A 21,685-nucleotide genomic window follows, 5' to 3' on the forward strand; every position below is an offset into this window, starting at 1 on the left:
GACCGTCACCACCCACTGGGTAAAAACGTTTTTCCTCACTTCCCCCCTAAACCTCCTGCGCCTCACCTTGAACTTATGCCCCCTTGCGACTGACCCTTCAACTAAGGGGAACAGCTGCTCCCTATCCACCCTGTCCGTGCCCCTCAATCTTGTACACCTCAATCAGGTCGCCCCTCAGTCTTCTCTGCTCCAACGAAAACAACCCAAGTCTATCCAACCTCTCTCCATAACTTAAATGTTTCATCCCAAACAACATTCTGGTGAATCTCCTCTGCACCCCCTCCAGTGCAATCACATCCTTCCTATAATGTGGCAACCAGAACTGCACACAGTCCTCCAGCTGTGGCCTCACCAAGGTGCTAAACAACTCCAACACGACCTCCCTACTTTTGTAATCTATGCCTCAATTGATAAAGGCAAGTGCCGCCTTCACCACCCCACTAACATGCCCCCCGCCTTCAGGAGATCTATGGACACACACGCCAAGGTCCCTTTGTTCCTCAGAACTTCCTAGTGCTATGCCGTTCATTAAATACTTACTTGTCAAATTACTCCTTCCAAAGTGTTTCACCTCACACTTTTCAGGGTTAAGTTCCATCTGCCCATTTGACTATCCCGTCTATATCTTCCTGTAGCCTAAGACACTCGCTTTCAATCGCTAAAGCAGCCTTCTGTCATCACCCTCTGCCTCCTACAACTAAGCGAATTTTGAATCCACCTTATCAAATTACCCTGCATCCCATGTGCCTTTGCCTTCTTTATAAGTCTCCCATGTGGGACCTTGTCCAAGGCGTTGGTGAAATCCATATAAACTACATCAACTGCACTAACCTCATCTACACACCTAGTCACCACCTCAAAAAATTCAATCAAATTTGTTAGGCACGACCTCCCTCTGACAAAGCCATGCTGACTATCCCTGACCAAACCTTGCCTCTCCAAGTGGAGATAGATTCTCTCCTTCAGAAATTTCTCCAATAGTTTCCCTACCACTGACGTGAGACTCACTGGCCTGTAGTTCCCTGGCTTATCTCTATAACCCTTCTTAAATAGCGGAACCACATTAGCTGTACTTCAGTCCTCTGGAACCTCCCCCGTGGCCAGAGAGGAATTAATAATTTGGGTCAGAGCCCCTGCGTTCTCCTCCCTTGCCTCCCTCAGCAGTCGGGGACACAAATCATCCGGACCTGGAGATTTGCCCACTTTTAAGCCTGCCAACACCTCCAATACCTTGTCACTCCCTATATCAATTTGCTTAAGAACCTCGCAGTCTCTCTCCCCGAGTTCGACACATTCATCCTCATTCTCTTGGGTGAAGACAGATGTGAAGTCTTCATTCAACACTCTACCAATGTCCTCTGGCGCCACCCATAGATTGCCCCCTTGGTCCCTAATGGGCCCCACTCTTTCCCTGGTTATCCTCTTCCCATTGATATACTTATAGAATATCTTGGGATTTTCCCTACTTTTACCAGCCAGAGCTTTCTCATATCCCCCTTTGCTCTCCTAATTGCTTTCTTAAGATCCACCCTGCACTGTCTGTACTCCACTAATGCCTCTGCTGATTTGCTTGCCTTGTACCTGCTAAAAGCCTCTCTTTTCCTCCTCATCAAAACCTGAATATCTCTGGTCATCCATGGTTCTCTGGGCTTGTTACTCCTTCCTATCACCCTAGAGGGAACATGTTGAGCCTGTACCCTCCCCATTTCCTTTTTGAACACCGCCCCCTGTTACTCTGTAGGTTTCCCCACAAGTAACTGTTCCCAGTCTACCTTGGTCAGATCCTGCCTTATTTTACCAAAATCCACTCTCCCCAATCCAAAACATTTTTTTGCAACTTGTCGATTTCTTTGTCCATAAGAAACTTAAACTGTACCATGTTGTGGTCGCTATCACTAAAATGCTCGCTCACCACCACCTCAGCAACCTGTCCGGCTTCATTCCCCAGAATTAGGTCCAGCAATGCACCATCCCTTGTTGGGCCCTCTACTTATTGACCTAAAAAGTTCTCCTGTACACACTTCAAGAAATCCGCTCCATCCAAGCCCTTAACACTATGTCTATCCCAATTAATGTTGGGAAAATTGAAATCACCTAATATAATTTACCCTATTGTTACTGTTTTTACACACCTCCACAAATTGTGCACATATCTGCTCCTCACACTCATCAAAACTGAATTCTATATGCCACCTTTTAAGCTCATTCCGCCGTCTGATCAATATCTTTTTGCAGCATTCTTTGGTTTTTCTCAAGGATCAACTAAATCTATTTAGATACCATCTGCAAATGCCAACTCCGCTCCCTCAGGCCTTTAAGTCTAAATCATTGATATATACAGAAAACAGGGTGGTCACAGAACTCAATCCTGTGGGACACAACAATTTGTTGCTAATTGTTGATAAACTATCCTTGACTTCTACAGTTTTCTCTTGCTAATGTATTTTAAAGTTAATTTGCTATCCTCATCCAATTACAAATCCTTTGATCTTCTGTACTTTTGTGTGCTTGTCAAAGGCTTTCCAAAAATAAGCACATAACATCACTATATTTTCCCCATATACCATATTTGTTACCGACACTTGGAACTTTAACCTAGTCACATTACTGGCAAGGTGCATACCTCCCTGATCTGTTTGATTACTCAATTAGGTTTAGTATCACCTCTACCCTTGTAGGGCTAAGATATTGTTCGAGAAAGGAGTCTTATATAGATTTTAGGAATTTTCATTCCTTTTTCTCCATTTACATTGGGATCAATCAGTGGGTAATTAAAAGATCCCAAAACAATAAACTTGTGCCAAAATAGAAAATGCTGGAAATACTCAGGAGAGAAGCAGAGTTATTTTTCAGGCTAATGATGACCCTTCATCAGACTGTTTTGTTGAACGGTCATCATTAACCTGAAATATTAGCCTTTTTTTTTTCCTCTATAGATGCTGCCTGATCTGAGTATTTCCTGCATTTTCTGTTTTAATTTCAAATTTCCAGCATCTGCAGTATTTTGCTTTTTTATTAATTTGTTCCTACTCAGCTCCCTAATGTAACTGCAGATTTTCTCTTCCATATCTTTCCCATAATTTGAAGTCCATAGTGAGCCCATACAAATATAGAAAGCCTTTTTCCTTCCTACAGACCCTGTCCCCCTTTCTCAGCATCTTCAGCCTTCTGGGCATCATGTAGCCATTCTAAATAATATGACAGTTCAATGCCTCCTTTCTCTTTTAGCTATCCTTCTTAAACATACCACAGGTATATCCTAATCTGTTTATTTTATAACTTGTTCAAAGAGGTGGCCACTGAAAACAGCCTAGTTTTAAAAATATATATCTATTTCTTCCTTTCAGATGCAAAGAGCAATTCAGTGCAACTTCAACAAAGTTCTTAAAAAAATCTGATGAACAATGCAATGGTGCAATATATTGGATCACCAATGCAGTGCTACAGTGAAAGAACGGTTGCAGGTGTGATCCATTAAGCCAAAAGCTTGCCAATTTCTCACTAGGTGAAAACTTTCTACGGAGACTTTTGCCAGTGTTCGTTTTGAGCTTGCTCATTTGTACAGTTTTGGGAACAAGCCACCTGTTTCTAGGCTTGATAGCACAATAGAGAGATTTATACACTCACTGAAAACGGCTATGGTACTGACCACTGAGATACTCCAGAATGAGGTAGAGTTTGCCCCCAGTCTGGAAAGCATACATCAAGTCCACGATGAACGGATGCTTCACGTCCTCCAAGATACTGCGCTCTGCTTTAGTATGGGCAGTGTCCTTTGCATTACGAACAATCATTGCCTGCCAAAGTAAAATAAAAATTACTTGCTGCCACAAATTGTATGACTATTTAAAACTGTTCAATTCATCATTGCACTGGAAAAGGCAATGGATGCTTAACTGATTAGAGTACAGCCACTTCAGACCAGGGTTTAAATCCAGTCAAGTTTGTCGAGCTTAAAGTCTCCCCTCTGCCAACTGCAAAGTTTTAAATTCAATGTGTCAACAGTCTCAATTCAGCTGCTTGTAAATTGACAGCAGAAAGCTGTCCACAAATTGCAGCCAGTCAGAGAGGTCATAATGTAACTATCAGGGCAAGTGGCAACAAGTCATTGACATAATAGGGACACTTTTTTTGAAGTTGGGATTAGTCAACAGTATTTCAGCAGACTACAAGTAGCTAGTAGCTACATGTTGCAAACAGCCTGCACTTGCTGCTGGCTTTTTTATTATTTGTTCATGGAATGTGAGCATCAGTAGTAGGACCAGCATTTATTGTTCACCTCTAATTTCCCTCAAGGTGGTGGCGAGCTATTTTCTTGGACTGCTGCAGTCCATGTTGTGTAGGTACACCCACTGTGCCAGGAAGGGAGTTCCAGGATTCTGACCCAATGATAGTGAAGGAATTTGCTGCTGACAGTCAGTACAGAAAGCAGAAAATTAGATTCCAGTGCTGGGAAATGAAGCTATCATTGACGAGCATAACATTCATGTCACATCAATACAGTAAAAAACATGAAAATCCCAGTATGTTTGTGGGGGGTGGGGTGGGGTCTGTGGAGAACTGGGGTGAGGGGGCTGAAGTAAGATTGCAGAGCAAGTCACACCCAAGCATATGTCCACAAAGATTAGTGTGCAGTGTAAACCAAGAGAAAGGAAATAAAAACAATAGAAAAATATCATGTTCAATGCTGTAATGAGAAAGGAATCCATTTATTTACATTCTTCTGTGTTCTTCTCAGCATGACCAGTCAATTCCAGCCCTCTCCATAAATGTCACCAGCGTGCGCCATAATTGACAAGCAACAGCATTGGGCTTAAAGAAAGCCAATATAACAGCGCTCCCCCAACAACATTGTGGTTAAATGTGCTATTCAGTTTGCTGAGCCAAATGGATCAGTGAAAATACAACATTTGATCACTGACCTGTACTAAATTAACCAATCGCAGTCAGAGCGTGTGCAGAACATCTGGACTACAAAAGGGGCAAACAAACAAACCAGGGCTCTTGCTCTTGTTTGCTGTACAGCAACCCTTGCTACAAAGTGCATGTGTCTGGACATTAGCAAGCACAGAATCAGGCTTAGTAATGATAGACCCCACAGTCTAATGCTCTCTGTTAAAGCTCACAAATAATGAACAGCTATTTATATGAGGCACTGAAATACAACCAGCAACTGGAACTTCAACTCAAGTTTGTCAGCAACTTTAAGGTAGATGGGAAGAAAATGTAAAAGTAACAGATTTTATCTTTGTTTCATTTATAAAAAGGACAACTATTTTTTCCATGCCATATTTTAAACTCCAGGATGCTATGATAGGGCCAGTAGCCTATTCCACCATGCCTGTACCTCAGTTCCATTTAGTTACCTTTTCTCCATGCTTCTGGATAACCTTACATAATAATAATGTTAATTTCAGTCAAGGGAAATGCAAATAGCTTCACAGCCTTTATCAACTTGGGTGTTTAGTAAGAATTCCACATTTCAACTACTTTTGTGTGGAAAAAATGCTTCTTGATTTCGTTCTTGAATAGTCTAGCTTTAATATTATTACTCTGGATTCCCCCATCAGAGGAAATAACTTCTTTATCAAATCCTTTATAAAGTTTTAAACTTCGCAGTTAGATCACAATTCCAGTTTCTAAATTCTCAGGAATACAAGCCAAGTTTAAGCAAACACACAACTTTAAGCCTTGGTATCATTCTGGTGTATCTCTGCTATTCCCCTTCCAATTTCTCCTCCCCAAGATATGATGCCCAAAACAAAATATAGTATGACTCCCCCATTGTATTTTGATCCTTTTGAGAAAAAAGAAATTATGCCATTAGCCTTTTCAATTATTTTTGTATCTGAACATCAGCTTTTAGTGATGTGTATATCTTGATGCTAAAGCGCTCTGCTTCCCCAAGTTCCCAGTCTTTCACCATTTAGAAAGCATTCAGTTTTGTATCGAAGGAGGACAAATAAGAAAATCTTTCACTCCCCAACACTGAAGTCCATCTGCCAAGGACTGAGTCACTCCCCTAATCTGTCTATGCCCTTTTATAACTTCCTGTTCCCAGCCACACAATTTACTGCACCTATCGATAGAGCTATTTGAACTGGCTGGCTCTAATGTTGGATTCAAAAAGGCCATTCACACCCACAAAGGAGCAGCAGGTAGTACTGCAGATTTTTCTCTGAGCAATTAGTTACAAGTAACATCAAGATAAATCCTCAAGCGCTGAGAGCTTCCTGCACATTTTTTGACATCATGTAGGAAGCTACTGTGGCTATTTTTGGAAACTTTATTTTTAGCTAAACTTTATAACAGATTAGTGCAAGACAGCACTGACATTCAAGATGGGGGGCATAGTGCAGATTTAATTTATTAACTCTTGAATATCAGACATTTTAAAATTATATTTTGAACATCTCTTTTAAAAAGCATTGCTTCAATGCAGGAAACTGGATTTATAAGATACAAGCTTGGATTAGTCACAAGTGTGTGAAAAATATTATATCAGAGAAAATTAGCACTGTTTCTGGGGTTTAGGATACTGAGAGTTGGATAGAGTTAAAGATTACACACACTACCTTCTTTAGTACTTTCATGGCAAATATCTTTCCAGTATAAGCTCCTGATACTTTTCTTACTTGGAAAACCTGTAAACAAGAAAAATGTTTCATACTTAACTTTTGAAAAGCACATCTAATCCACAACAGAATGCGAAAGTATCAAATCAATTCCCATTATGTAGAGCTCCTCATTTCAGCAGACATGAGACACAGCAAATAAGTGGGAGAGAAAAGGACTTTTATTTTCAAGTACTTTTATCTCAATGAAGTATAAAAAAAATCCAGCTGGAAACATTTAAGTTGAAATTACTTTAGATCTCCAAATTCACCAGACTGCAGCCCAACTGATGTTTTTTATATATATATATATATTTTTTTTTTTTAAATAAAGTTCCTCCCTGGAGAGGGGAGAGGGGGAGAAAGGTGGAAATAACCTCCCCCTTTAATGCAGGAGAGGAGGGAGAGGAGCCAACTGATGTTGGTGCACAGCTCTGTGGAACCCAACAGATATTTTTTGATTTTATTTATTCACTCATTCATGGGATGCAGGTGTCACAGGCAAGGTCAGCATTTACTGCCCATCACTAATTCTCCAAGAAGGTGTTAGTGCCTGCTTGAATCACTGCAATTCCATGTGGTGAAGGCACTCATGCTGAACTATTAAGTAAAGAATTCCAAGATTTTGACCCAACGATGATGAAGGAATATACTTCCAAGCCAGGATATGGTAAGACTTAGAAGGGAACCTGGAGGTAGTGATTTTCCCATACGCCTGCTGCCCTCGTCTTTCTAGGTGATAAAAGTCACAGGTTCTGAAGATGATATCCAAGAAACTTTGTCAGTTGCTGCAGTGAATCTTGTAGATAATATACAGTGCAGCCATGTTGTGTCAGTGATGGAGAGAATGAATTGTTTAAGCTGATGGATGGGGTATTAAGTAGGTTCCTTTATCCTGAATGGTGTCCGGCCTCGAGTGCTGTCGGAGCTGCACACAACCAGGCAAGTTGAGAGTATTCCATCATACTTCTGACCTGTGCCCTGTAGGTGGTGTTTGGGGAGTGGGTCAGAAGGCGAGTCAGTCACTGCAGTGTACCCTACCTCTGACCTGCTCTTGTAGCCACAGTATTTAAGTGGTTGATCTAGTTAAGTTTCTGGTTAATGGTAATCCACATAATAAGGGTGAATAGCTCAGTGGCAGATGGGTCAAGAACCAGACGACACCAATTTAAGGTGACTGCAAAAGAGCCAGTGGGGACATGAGGAAAAACTTTGTTATGCTGCAAGTGGTGAGGATCTGGAATGCACTGCCTGAGTGTGAGATGGAGGCATATTCAACTGTGGCTTTCAAAAGGGAATTGGATAGTTATCTAAAGGGAAATAAATTTTCAGGGCTACAGGGAAAAGGGAAGGGAGTGGGACCTGTTGAGTGGCTCTTAAAGAGAGCTGGCACAGACATGACAGGGCAAATGGCCTCCTCCTGTGCTGTTATCTTTTTATGATTCTATACTAATTGTGGGTAATCGTGCCATTGGATGTAAAGTGGAGGTGGTCAGACTCACACTTGCTGCAGATGGATATTGTCAGGCACTTGGGTGCCATGAATCTTACTTTCCACTTGTCAACCCAAACCTGAATGTTGTCCAGGTTTTAATGCATGCAAGCATGGACCGATTCATTATCTGAGGAATTGTGAATGGAAGTGAACACTGTGAAACCAGTGAACATTCCCAGTTTAGACGTTATGGTGGAGGAAAGGTCTTTAATGAAGCAGCTGAAGTTGGGCGGGCCCAGAACACCATCCTGAGATGTCCTATGTCTGAGATGATTGGCCTCCTGTGACACAATCATCTTTCTTTATGCTGGGTATGATTCCAGTCAGAGTTTTCCTCTCAATTCCTACTGATTTAATTTTATTAGGACTTTTTAGTGTCACACTCAATCAAATGTTCCTTGATGACACTCTCCCCTCACCTCTTGAATTCAACTCTTCTGTCCATGTTTAGATCAAAGCTTTAATGAGACCTGGAGCCGAGTGGTCCAGGCAGAAAACAAAATGAGCACCGGCAAGCAGGTTATTGGTAAATGCCATTTGATGGCACTGCCGATGACACCTTCCATCACTTTGTTGATGATTGACAGCAGACTGACGAGAGGCTATCAAGCCAGAAAACCTCTGCACTGGCAAAGTGATTTTGCACACTCACCTGGTGCTGAAGTTGCATGCTCAGATGTTTCCTGCTTATCAACTGGCACCGCAAAATTATCTGTGCTTGGCCCCAAGGTCCTCTCTGACCAGATCTGCAACTGATGCAAGGGTAACACAGCTCTTAACAAGTTTGAATACACAGAATAATGGCTCCATGCAGAACATATGTTCCTGATTCCTGGTTAGTGCTGAGTAAGTCAATTTCAGCTGGGCTGCTGCAATGATTACAGCAGCCCAAGGCTGAGGGAAAATAGCCGGCTCCTGATCACCATCCGGCGACTTGCTGGGAAACATATGAATGCACAGCAGGTGATGATGGGCATGAACTCAGCTACTATGTTCCTCAATGAGAAAAAGTTCAATATGCTCAATTAAACACCCTCTTCCTCTTCTAAAGTACAACCCATTGTTTCCCCGATTGTTCAGACACAGGACAGTAGGTACACAATTAACTGTCTGACCTCGTATTAAAATTAAAGATTTCTAATATATATTCTTGGCAGATACATTTTAGTATAAGCACCTTGTTAAAATCATTTTAACATATTATGTTTGACTGTTTTAGAAAAAGTCATTACTTCACAAAATGTTAATATTGTTCCTTTAATACCTGTTGCAGACCTCAAATCAAATCTGGGCTTTAATCTTCACAGCACGCAAGAACAGAGGTGCATTTACTTTTCTGAGTACAGGACCCATACATTGCACTAAATTAACTTAGTCTAGTTATTTGATGCATGTGAATTGAGATATAGTTCACAGCTGTCATATTTATTTTTTCAAATTACTTCTTTCTTCATGTAACATACAAGATGAGGTTACTCAATCCCAGAGCCCCGCTGGTCTTTAATGGCCACTAGTTGTAGTCCGAGGGCAGCCTGGGTTTACAGGCTTCTTAACATACCATACATCTCCTGTGGAGCACCTGTTCTGTGCTCAACACCTCCAATAAGAGAGCTAAAATAGTGTACAATTTGCAGCATTACTGTACAGCTGCTCTTAAAATTGGAACATTCAATACAAAAATGAGAGAATTTCTATTATATATTCATCATTACTTTACATGAGCTTGCTCCAGGTTGTCTGGAAATCTGTTTACAGTACATTTCAATGTGCGTCTCCTGTTAGGTTTCAAAATGCATCTACTAATGAAACATAAAAACATCCACAGTATATCAGGAAAGGTGAATAAAGGTTAACTGAACTGTTGAAACTTTCTAGGCCTTGGGTATAGACTCATTCATTAAAACAGTAAGGTTAGGTTTTAGGATGGACATCACAAGACTTTGCATGTGCTCTTTTAAGTGAAACAGTGACACTGATAGTTAATTGGGTGACTAAATTTGTTCAGAATGTGCCTTGGCAGCAATAACACACAAATGAAAACCCAAAAAATTTTTTATTTGATACAGTGCACTTCTCATCCCTAAACATCCCTGACTGTCTGAATCAAATAGACATCCTTCATACGTAACCTTAGGTGAGAGCTGGCAGGCTGTTCAACTCAAAGCACACCCTCACCCACCATCTCTGCATTTGCAAATTATACAGAAGTGATCAGGAGAGAGGACCCTGCTGGATTCCACCCCATGCCCCTTTCCAGCACCAGCCCAGAATCTAAAGCCAAACATAGTGCCCAACCCCCAGCCCCTGGTGCCACCTGGGCTGAAACTAGTTAGCTCTAGTATATGATTTGGCTCAAAATTGGGAGCTTCCTCAGTACACTACCAGACTGTGCTTTTGCTCAATAAGCCACTGGGGAAGCTCTCTATGCTTTTTCCTTCACCAAATTACGGTACAACCACTATCACACAAAAATACCTTAAAATAACTGGTTTATAAAATCTTCCAATTAAAATAAAACCATGCTGAAGTTCACAATTTCTCTTTGTATTTTAGTCAAAAGTGCAACACCATGCCATGACACAGATTAATGATCAAGGTCAGTAGAAATTCTGCATATTTGAGCTTTCTACAGCTTTCACTGAAATCTACAGTATCTCAATTTTGGAGTGCTAGCTGATTACATCTCAGTCTGCAGCATTAGAAAATCACCTGTCTAATTTAAAAGGGTGAAGGAACAGCATCTGCAGTTGCCATACTGTCCTTTCATCTCTGCAATGGTCCAAACTGTTACAAAAGAAGTATGGTACAGACTGTTACAAAAGAAGTCTCCTCTCTGTTTGTCATTGGATAAAATTAATCAACCTCAGGTTGTATGTAGGTCTGTAGCAGAGAAATGACTAGCAACACAAACTGATAGCCTCCCTAAGTCAAGAGCTCTAAGGAACACTTTTTTCCAATTTTGATGGGCCCATGGGAATTCAAGCACGAAACACCACTGCACAACAAAGCTGTATGCATGTGTCATGGATCCAATTACTTATTGCCCTAACAACAACCCTCTTCCCTGCTCCCAAGATAAAACCATAGATAAACAAGGGAGCATCACTAATGAAAAGCACTCAGCTCTAGAAAACCAAACTGCATCTGTCAGATGCGAATACAGTTAATGAATCAATGTGATTTCTATCCATATATGGACAGCAAGGATGAAGAAATTCTTTCCGCCTCCAATTATGCAATATTCACATGATCATTCTGTGAAAATAATACTCCCAGCTCTGAACTTAAATATTTGGCAACTCTGGTCTAATCTCCCATATCACTTTCTAGAGCAAAAACTTCTCAGATGCAGTGACCATAGCAGTTCTTTAATCCAAAATGTGGTAAGGGAAAGGGAGAGAGTGAGAGAAAAAGACGGAATGAGTTCAACAAAACAAGACAGAGGAAAGATGATGGATTAAGCAGAAAGACGGTAAGGATCAGGGGCACCGTCCAGCATTAATAGCAGGGGGAAATGCCAGCTTAGTTCAACTAGCAAGGCACAAATCTGAGTTAAAATTTTTTTTTTAAATCAACACAACCCTTACCTTCCCATAACCACCTTTGCCCAGTACACGCAGAAGCTCAAAGCATTCTGGTCGGATCTTTTCTGGGCCTCGATTCACATTATTTTCAGAGATTTCAAATTTTTCACAGTGCTCCATATCCCTGTAAATCAGGAGAAAATATCCTTCAGATCGCTCTGCTACAGAAACTAAAATGTTAATATTCTTAATAACAAATAATTCACAGAAGTAAAGCAGCCTTAAAGTCTTGCGAGAGGAGGCAAATAAATAGAAAAGAGTACTTTCAACATAAAAGTAACTTTTTTTTTCTTAAACTTAGCCATCCTTTATAATTTTCCCTCTCTTCCAGGCGATTTTTCAGGGGTACCGCAACCAAGTAGCCATTCTTATGTGAGCTCTGTGAGTGTTGGCAGTTCAATCCAGCTGAGCCCAACCTGCCCTGTATACAATGTCAACATAATGCACTTTTCATCAGCGGCAAACAAAACTAGTAGTAAGAATTCTTGCTTCTTTCTATTCACTTGGTCCAAAGGCCAACTGTTGCCACACTATAGTCTAATAATGATGCTGGGTGTTTGGGATGGGAGGAGATAAAATGGAGGGAAAACATTTATAAGACTCTTCCAAGTGTTAGATTTACTAGCCATTGGGGAGGCCAGTGCGCAAAGCTGCATTGCATAATAAATTAAATTTCCCTCCTTTTTATGTTTGCATGGAAGATTTAAAAAAAAGCAAAATCCTAACTCACAGTTCGAAGGGAACGCCATGCTCCATGCAGTCACTGTATTGCACCTGGAAAACAATATAGATTAGTTAGTATAATATAGTAGTGCAACATAGGTACTCATCTGTATTACTTGTATAGTTTCTGCTAATGTCTAACATTAGAAACAGCATTAAACACAGAATGCATTTTTAAAGATCCCCAAGAAATTTGTACAAAATTAATCTTTCATCAGTTGCATGGCTATTACATTCTCCCTTCCTTAATTTTTTTTGGGTGTCCTACCTTTTTAATTCTACATTGTTCAGTTTTACTCAATTTTTTTCCCTACAGATGGACCTGGGGGTACATGTACACAAATTGAAGGTGGCAGGGCAAGTTGAGAAAGTTGTTAATAAGGCATAAAAGGGTTTTCTAAAGAAAGGCATAGAGTGCAAAAGCAAGGAAGTTATGGGAAACTTTTAGAAAACACTGGCTCAACCTCAATTGGAATGCTGTGTCCAATTCTTTACCACACTTTAGGAAGGATGTGAAGGTTTAAGAGAGTGTGCAGCAATGATTCACGAGAATGGTTCCAGACACAAGGGACAGTTCTCCTTCGAAAACTGATGATTGAGAGGAGATTTGATACAGGTATTCAAAATCATGAGGTGTCTGGTCAGGGTACATAAGGAGGAACTGTTCCCATTAGCAGAAGGGTCAACAACTAGAGGACACTAATTTAAAGTTAACAGCAAAAGCACCAAAGGCGACACGAGGAAAAGCTTTGCCTCCCGTTGAGATTTCTGAATTTAGTCATTTATCGCTAATGTGTCGGTTATATTTTCAGGGGTTGTCTACTCTTTTACCCTAAATATTTTGGTTTCCATGTTTCAGACTACTCTTATAGATTAACCTTATCTGAAGTTAATTCTCAGTAAGCCCAGGAAATGAAGGTATTCAGTGCATTTTAGTTACTGGTTTTATTCTGTTTTCACACGATGTGCTTTGCTCTTCAGAAGGCAGAATAACGTTACACTAGAATTTAACGGCCAAGTCACCAACAGTAACATTTTATGAGTTAAACTTGGCTAATACCTTATGTAGGAAATAGTAAACAACTGCTATGATAAATTACTAGTAATATTCTTATATGCCAGTTATTTTCCTTCTTTATCTATTTAGCGAAGCTAACGGCCCAATCCTTTGGAAAGACTACGGACTGATGTGATCAATACAAAAAATCTTCAAAGGTGAAGGGCCCAGGGAATTTAAACAACACAAATTCAAATAAAAGCTGGTGGACAAATGCATACATGAGCAAATTCCACACATTGTTCCTACTAGAATTGAATGGCACAGCCCTTTGCCATATCTACACCAAACAACTTTCATTGATGTAATGCATTTAACATGGAAAAAAATCATCTGCAGGTGTAAGGAAATAGCCAAAGGAGGACATTAGGTAGATCATTGGCTTGGTCAAGTGATTGTTCTAAAGAGGTTCATAAAGAAGAAAGATGTGATAGAGAGGTGAAAGGGGATTTAAGCAGACAATTCCAGAATATGCTGTCTAGACAAATGAAAGCTCAGCCAGCAACAACAGGGTGGGGGCTGATGAGCAAAAGTCCACCAATAGAGAAGAATGTGAGCATTTGGGGATAAGGGTCTATACAGCTGGACGTAGATACAACTGATATCATGGATATATTTAAACACAAGCGTGTTAGGGGAATGCAAACCAATGTGGGTCAGCAAGGACAAGAAATGTAGTACTTTGGATGTTTACAGAGCATGTAGGGTGAGTGGCTGGCCACAATACATCTCTATAACCCCCCTAAACATTCTCTCACCCTCTTCTGGTGTCTGTTCATGCTGGAATGCAACTCAATGGGGACCAATTTTCCTGTACTTCATTGAAGTAGCTATTCTTCCTGCATCAGCTTAAGGGATTTCAGGACAGCTTACTCCATTTCCAAGCCTAATACTGCAAATGTGGTTTTCATATAGTTGAGAAACACATTATATATGGTTAAGCAGTTAATGCTATAATAAAAAATTCAGTGTAAATAACAAATCATACATTTATGGAAATGATTAGTACCTCAGTTACAGCCCCAACCATATGCAGTTCTACAGAAATAGCTGCAAATATTTAACAGTGAGAGCACTAAAGCAGGGTCTCGTAAGAATTCTTTTCTCATCATGCCATTAATTACGAAGTAACAAGCCTATTAATTATTTTGCAGCTAACAGATTTCGAATCATCCCATGGCCCATAAATTTCAGATTTTATGAACAATATTTACATCCTCGAACAAGTTAAATCTATGACTGCCTAGAAATACATGGATCCAAACAGATAAACGGACACGAGGTCCCACCCATGCACCACGTGTAAAATGCTGCAACATTTTCTTTTTTTTGCTCTTCCTGCAATTGACATTTTTCCTCATCACAAGATTGATTCCTTCTCATAGCGTATTAATTAGGATCATTCTTCGTTTGATGACATATACTCATCCTGGCCTCTGTCCATCAATTGGTCCTGTACGAGTTAAGATTTTTCTGTCCCTTTATTTTGGCTTAACCCAGGTCATTGCATTTGACTTCATAAGAGGTTTCCTAATTGAGACTTCCTGTTCGGATTGAAAACTTATCCCAGTTTTGGTGGAGATTTTTCATTTAAGTTGATGCATTAATGGAAATTTATAGTTTCTTTTGCCATTCCATGCACTGTTCTTCATGATTTATGTCCGCTATATTCCCTGCGTATTTCTGTCTTGTTTAAAATACTCCAAAAGCACACAGTTTGAAAAAATTCTCTTTCAATAATAGCAGTCAATTGTATAAACATAGATGTACAATGTAGGATTTTCTGATGTTACCTATGGATGTCAAATATACATAATGCTGCCAGAATTTTTGTGGCACCTCACTATATAAGAATGCTGAATGTTGGTTTCAAGGTTGATCGCCTGTTTGTACTGTTATTGTTCTCAGGTCAAGAGTTATGATGACTGATTAACTCAAATCCCATTTTACATGGATTTCTGGGAATTTTACCATTGTTACATTAAGATTTTCCAAAAGCCAGTGGCCTCAGTTGCAGGAAATGACACAAACAAGTGTTTCTTCCTGTGAGTGCCAAGCAAAGATAGGGCAGACAGACCAAGCATTTAAAATTCTCCACTGATGTCTCTCTCTCTAATTGCCTTGATGATATTGTTCCATTCCCATTAGATGCCCATTGGGACCTCTCACTTTGTTGCCATTGTATGAATCTAGGTAGATAGTGAAACACCAGCCGGAGTCGTTGCTCTTTACCCACTGATCCCTGAATGCCAGGTAAGAACAGGTGGGTCACAATGCTGTCCTTTATCAGGTTTCAGCTGTGGCTCAGTTGTAGAGCTCTTGCTTCTGATTCAGAATGTTGTAGGTTCAAGACCTGCTCCAGGACTTGAACACAAAAATCCAGGCTGACATTCCAGTGCAGTCCAATGAGATGCCAAACCAAAGCCCTGCTTGCCCTATTAGGTGGGCATAAGAGATTCCATGGCACCATTTTGAAGAAGAGCTGGGGGCAGGGTTGTACACCATGCCTTAGGCAACATCTATCCTCTAATCAACATTGCTAAAATGGCTAATCTGAAGCTTCCTATACGCAAATTCGCTGTCGCATTTCCTATATTACAACAGCGACTACACTCCAAGAGCACTTAATCGGCTGAAAAGCACTTTGGTATGCTTTGTGGTTGTGAAAGGCACCACAGAAATTTAAGCATGTCATTTTTTAAAAATACTCACCACCTTTGCACATTGACTTCGAGAGGTAAAGCACTTTGTCCCTCTTCACAGTGTTCAATGCACTCAATCACACCACTACTCCACAGCCCCTCTTCAATGACACACCGCTGTGGCATGGCCCTTGCGTGATTCAATTCCTACCTGTTACAGCACAACCTGCACCTCTGCTGCAATAGCCTCTCAACAGGTAGTCACAATGTTCCATTCCCTTCTTTTCTTCACAAGTATGTTGCTGCTCAGTATCTTCACTGTATGCACCAATAGCTACCTTTAATTCACTATCAACTTTGATTCTGCAACTGGCACTGCGCTGTACAACTGTCATGGTCATGTTGAGTCAGAACTTCTTGCAGCTCGATGTTGGTAAGTTTAATGTCACCCTATTCAGCTCATGCTAGAGTCTCCACACTGCAACTTCTACTTCCAATTCTGTAACCTTTTCTGACCACCTGCTCAGATTCAACACAGCTTCAGTGTCGCATTTAACCCTAACTGAACTTCAAACTTCCAACTGGTCCATCATAACTCTAAATCCATTTCCGAAATATTACTCAACTCCATCTCACCCTCGCTATTACAAAACACACATCAGCTCCACCCAACCTCTCTAATGGCATTCCAAGCTCACCTTAGAGAAACTTCCTCACCCACAACTCCACCCAGAGTCATAGAGGTCTACAGCACAAAAAAGGCCCTTCAACCCATCGTGTCTGCACTGGTCAAACAAGTACCTAACTATTCTAATCCCATTTTCTAGCACTAGGCCCATAGCCTTGTATGCCATGGCATCGCAAGTGCACATCCAAATATTTCTTAAACGTTATGAGAGTTTCTGCCTCTACCACCCTTTCAGTCAATGAGTTCCAGATTCCCACCACCCCCTCTGGGTGAAAAAATTCTTCCTCACATCCCCTCTAAACCTCCTGCCCCTTACCTTAAATCTATACCCCCTGGTTATTGATCCCTCCACCAAGAGAAAAAGTTCTTTCCTTTCTACCCTATCTATGCCCCTCATAATTTTATACACCTCAATCATGTCCCCCCTCAATTTCCTCTGCTTCAGGGAAAATAACCCCAGTCTATCCAATCTCTCCTCATAACTAAAACTCTCCAGCCCAGGCAACATCCTGGTAAATCTCCTCCGCACTCTCTCTAGTGCAATCACATCCTTCCTATAATGCAGATTCCAGAACTGCACGCAATACTCTGGCTGTGGCCTAACCAACGTTTTATCCAGTTCCAGCATAACCTCCCTGCTCTTATGTTCTATGCCTCGGCTAATAAAGGCAAATATCCCATATGCCTGCTTAACCACCTTATTTACCTGTCCCGCTACCTTAAGGGACCAGTGGACATGTACCCAAGGTCCCTCTGATCCTCGGTAGTTCCCAGGATCCTATCATTCACGGTGTATTCCCATGCCTTGTTTGTCCTGCCCAAGTGCATCACTTCTCGCTTATCCGGATTAAATTCCATTTGCCACTGATCTGCCCATCTATTTCTTCCTGTAATCTAAGGCTATCCTCCTCACTATTTACCACCCCACCAATTTTCGTGTCATCCGTGGACTTACTGATCAACCCTCCTATGTTCAAGTCTAAATCGTTTACATATACCACAAACAGCAAGGGACCCAACACCGATCCCTCTTACTTTCCTTCTACCCCACATTAATCTTACTCATTTATCAACCATATCCTTACTGGTGTGCATTGACCCCTTAGTGCGTTTTTTCAAAATTCTCATCCTCCACCTGCGAACTCTTGCAACAACTTTTGTTTATTCAGTTAAGGGATGTGGGCAGCACTGGCTCGGCCAGCATTTATTGCCCACCTCTAACTGCCCTTGAGAAGGTGGTGGTGAGCTGCCTTTTTGAATTGCTGCAGTCCAAGTGGTGTAGGCACACCCACAGTGCTGTTAGGGAGGGAGTTCCAGGATTTTGACCCAGCAACAGTGCTGGAACAGCGATACATTTCCAAGTCAGGACAGTGAGTGGCTAGGAGAGGAACTTCCAGGTGATGGTGTTGCCATGCATCCTTCCAGGTGGTAGTGGTCATGGGTTTGGAAGGTGCTGCCTAAGGAGCCTTGATGAGTTTCTGCAGTGCATCTTGTAGATGGTACACACTGCTGTCACTGTTTGTCAGTGGTGGAGGAAGTGAATGTTTGTGGAAGGAGTGCCAATCAAGCAGGCTTTTCTCTGGATCGTGTCAAGCTTCTGGAGTGTTTTTGAAGCTGCATTCATCCAGGCAAGTGGAGAGTATTCCATCACACTCCTGACTTGCACCTTGTAGATGGTGGACAGACTTTGGGGAGTCACCACAGGATTCCTACCTGCTACTCTGCTCTTGCTGCACTCGTTCTCCAAAATCTGTCTCAATTAACAGTCTCCACCTTCTAATTTTGATCCACTAATTCACTTTCTTTCCACTCTATCGTCTTGGCAGAGTGTTCAGCTGTCTTGCTCCGCCACACTGGAATTCTCTCCCTAAACCCTTCCACTTTAATCTCTATCCACTTGCAAATACCCCAAAATCCTTACTTGTGAGACCTACTTGTGAAGTACTATGGAAAGGAAGTTTGACTACGTTAAAGGAGCTATGCAGATGCAACCAGGCTAATTACAAAAAGGGACTTAATAGGTCAAAATGTCCAAATAAACATCTGACAGAGTATTAACAGAATGAAGCAGAATCTAAGTGACATATACCAATGCTGGTTTTAAGGAAGATATATTTTTCTTCTCAATATAATTTTAACATGCTTTCAGCCATTAGGCTTATCTCATATTTGCAACTAGGAAACACAATGACAAGGGTCACTGATTAAACAAGTTACATTCCATTATTACATGTATTTCTAGGAATTTTACCAGTGTTTCAAGAATTGTGTTCCTAAATTCTGTCCCGTTTACCCTGAAAATATAGACATTGAACCTGAACCAAAATCAGCTCAGACTAGTAATTTTCTGTGTCTCTACTCCTTGCTTACTTACATGGAGGCAAATTCTACCTGATGGGAGATTATCTTCTTCATGGCTCACCATCTTAGGCTCTACACTTTTGGGGAGCAGTATTTAATTTCACCGAGTCAACCTTTATTAAGAAACCAACAATAATTCTTTACAATTTAAAAAAGTATTTAGGCAGACCAGGGACTCTGTCCTACGTTTCCAACCTCCTCCTATATTAGTCTAACAAGATCAAAGTAATAAAAACAAGCTCATTTTATTCTTACAATGTTAAATTTATTCAATTAAAATAATCCAAATCAACACACCCTTAGCTACAACGTGACAATACTTTAATATTGCTAGCATATCTAATTTTCACTTCCCCTTCAGCTGATGGCTCCCCTCTCATCACAGTATCAGCTAGCTTTGAGTTTCCATTTTTAGTTAGTGAATAAACACAGAGGTTAAGAAAAGTTTTGATTAATACCACAATTTATCATAACCTACGTACTGTTTCTCAGGTAGGTCAGCCCACAAAGAAATCCATGTAGAACACTCCTCTTTCAACTCTCTATATCCTTCAGCTGCAAGGTTATGGGTAGCGTCCTCTGCCTGACATTTTGACCAGAATGAAACACTATTCCCTCCAACTTAATGCTGGCAAACCAGAATCACAGTCCTGCTTCCGCCATCTACTCTAGCTTTAACTTCTTCAACTTCTCTGGATACCACCTCAGGTTAGGTCCAGAAGCATGGAATTTTGCAGTAGTGATCAACCTTGAGCTGAGCTGCTTGCTTTTGCAATCTTTTCCAGCCATGCATCCTTGCAAGTTCCCTCTGCTCCTCCAGCACCTCCTTTACTTTTTGTCTCCTGCTCCCTCCACTCCATCACTGGTAGCTGTTCCTTCAATTTCTGTGACCCTACCTTATGAAATTCCATCCCCAAATGCCCCCAGTCTTACCACTCTGCTTTCAAAAGCCCCATTAAAATTTTTTACCTTCAACCAGACTCCTGGGCCCCACTCCCACCCATACATTAGGGAGATCCGAAAAAAGTATCGCATTTGTTTCCAACACCACACAAACAACTTAACAATAACTTTTCATGCAACAGGAGAGCTACAGAAATACAAGCTGTGAATTGAGCCAGTACTGCAGTTGGAGGGTTATAATTGGCCTGGGCACCCTTGGTGAGAAAGAAAACTATGGTTACTCACCTTTTGCTTTCCAGCACCAGAAAAATATACAGGTTGGCTTATGTAATGATAAAATTAGACTTGACTGTAATGCCTGTCAACAGTCAATCACACATGCTGAATTGCCACTTGGATGGAGAGATGCTAGCACCAATGAAAATAGTTTTCCGATGATAATTAGCACCTTAGATAGGGAGAATAATTATACAAAACGACTGTGACATATCACATTAGTGCTCTAATGTCATAAACAAGGGATTATAGTTCTATGGAGACAATCACCACCTACAGGAACAAGAATAAAGATCTGCCACTTAAACATGGGGAAGATAGTTGGGGAGGATTGTAAAACAAGTCCCCTGCCCCCACCACCAACCCACAAAATGTCTTTCCTGGTCTGCTAGCAGTAAACTCTGTATTTGGAAAAAGCCTGGGGACAGGTCACCTGTCTGTCTTAACCATGAAAAGCTACACAATGCAACTTAGAAAAATTCAACACCCAGGATTTAGTTTATCTTGCTGTTATTTGCTCAACAGGACATCTCAATGATTCTGCGGCAAAAGAAAGTAGCTTAAAGATGGGCCTCCCTAATAGCAAATTACTGTTGTCTCCAATCAATTAATGCATCCAGCAAATGGCTGAACCACACGAAAGGCCGCAGGTTTAGTTCACAACCATTCTTAGCTAGAATGGCTGTCTGAGTGCTACAAATGGTCTCACCACCTCAAGGTAAAGGAGAGAAAAGTTACTTTGAGATCTTGCTCCTGTATTTATCCACTAATCCATAATGTGAGCCAAGGGCGCAGTTCAATGGCTACAATTAGCTTTTGCGCCCCAGGTAGGAAAAAATAAATCAACAGTAGTAACTCTATCACTTGCTTTCCGGCAACTGGTGTTAAAAAGGGACTGGACTTGAGAGTGGTGCCCCGGTAGTTGAATATTTTACGAACACCACCACCACATATGTACTTCTATTTAGGAGAGATATCAAGAGGCAAATGGCACTAATGATTCCCTGCATGGGTGCAGTTCCAACAACTTTGGCAAAAGGGGAGAAATCAGAGGAGAGAAAATTGACAGCTAATATTTGAAGGGAAAGATGTAAAGTTGACTGTCATAATATTAGAAATTATAAGTTGAAACTAAATCACTGACGCAGTATTTTCACAGGTTAGCTACAGTAACTCTTAAGCTTTTAAACTAATTATGATTGTAGATTATTGCAATAGTATATGAAGAATGGTCTGCAGCTCTGAAAAGATGCAAAATGCAACATTCCCCATACTTCGATGCTGAAGAGGTTTATAACAGGTTTGATCAAAACCACAAACATTTTGCTTCTTACATCATGCC

General features: G+C 40.9%; 1 protein-coding gene across 1 annotated transcript in view; it reads right to left on the minus strand.

The window, feature by feature from the left end:
- LOC121283194 (ribosomal protein S6 kinase beta-1-like) overlaps positions 1-21,685 on the minus strand; it is a 77,234-nt gene that overhangs the window by 46,172 nt on the left and 9,377 nt on the right. Inside the window, exons 2-5 of the mRNA XM_041197443.1 lie at positions 12,424-12,467; positions 11,697-11,817; positions 6,576-6,644; positions 3,650-3,797 (exon numbers count right to left, since the gene is read on the minus strand). Of these exons, the coding sequence (XP_041053377.1) occupies positions 3,650-3,797; positions 6,576-6,644; positions 11,697-11,817; positions 12,424-12,467 (382 nt within the window). The remainder of the gene's footprint in view (positions 1-3,649; positions 3,798-6,575; positions 6,645-11,696; positions 11,818-12,423; positions 12,468-21,685) is intronic.

The sequence above is a fragment of the Carcharodon carcharias genome, chromosome 10 (assembly GCF_017639515.1).
Source record: "Carcharodon carcharias isolate sCarCar2 chromosome 10, sCarCar2.pri, whole genome shotgun sequence".
NCBI classification, from domain to species: Eukaryota; Metazoa; Chordata; class Chondrichthyes; order Lamniformes; family Lamnidae; genus Carcharodon; species Carcharodon carcharias.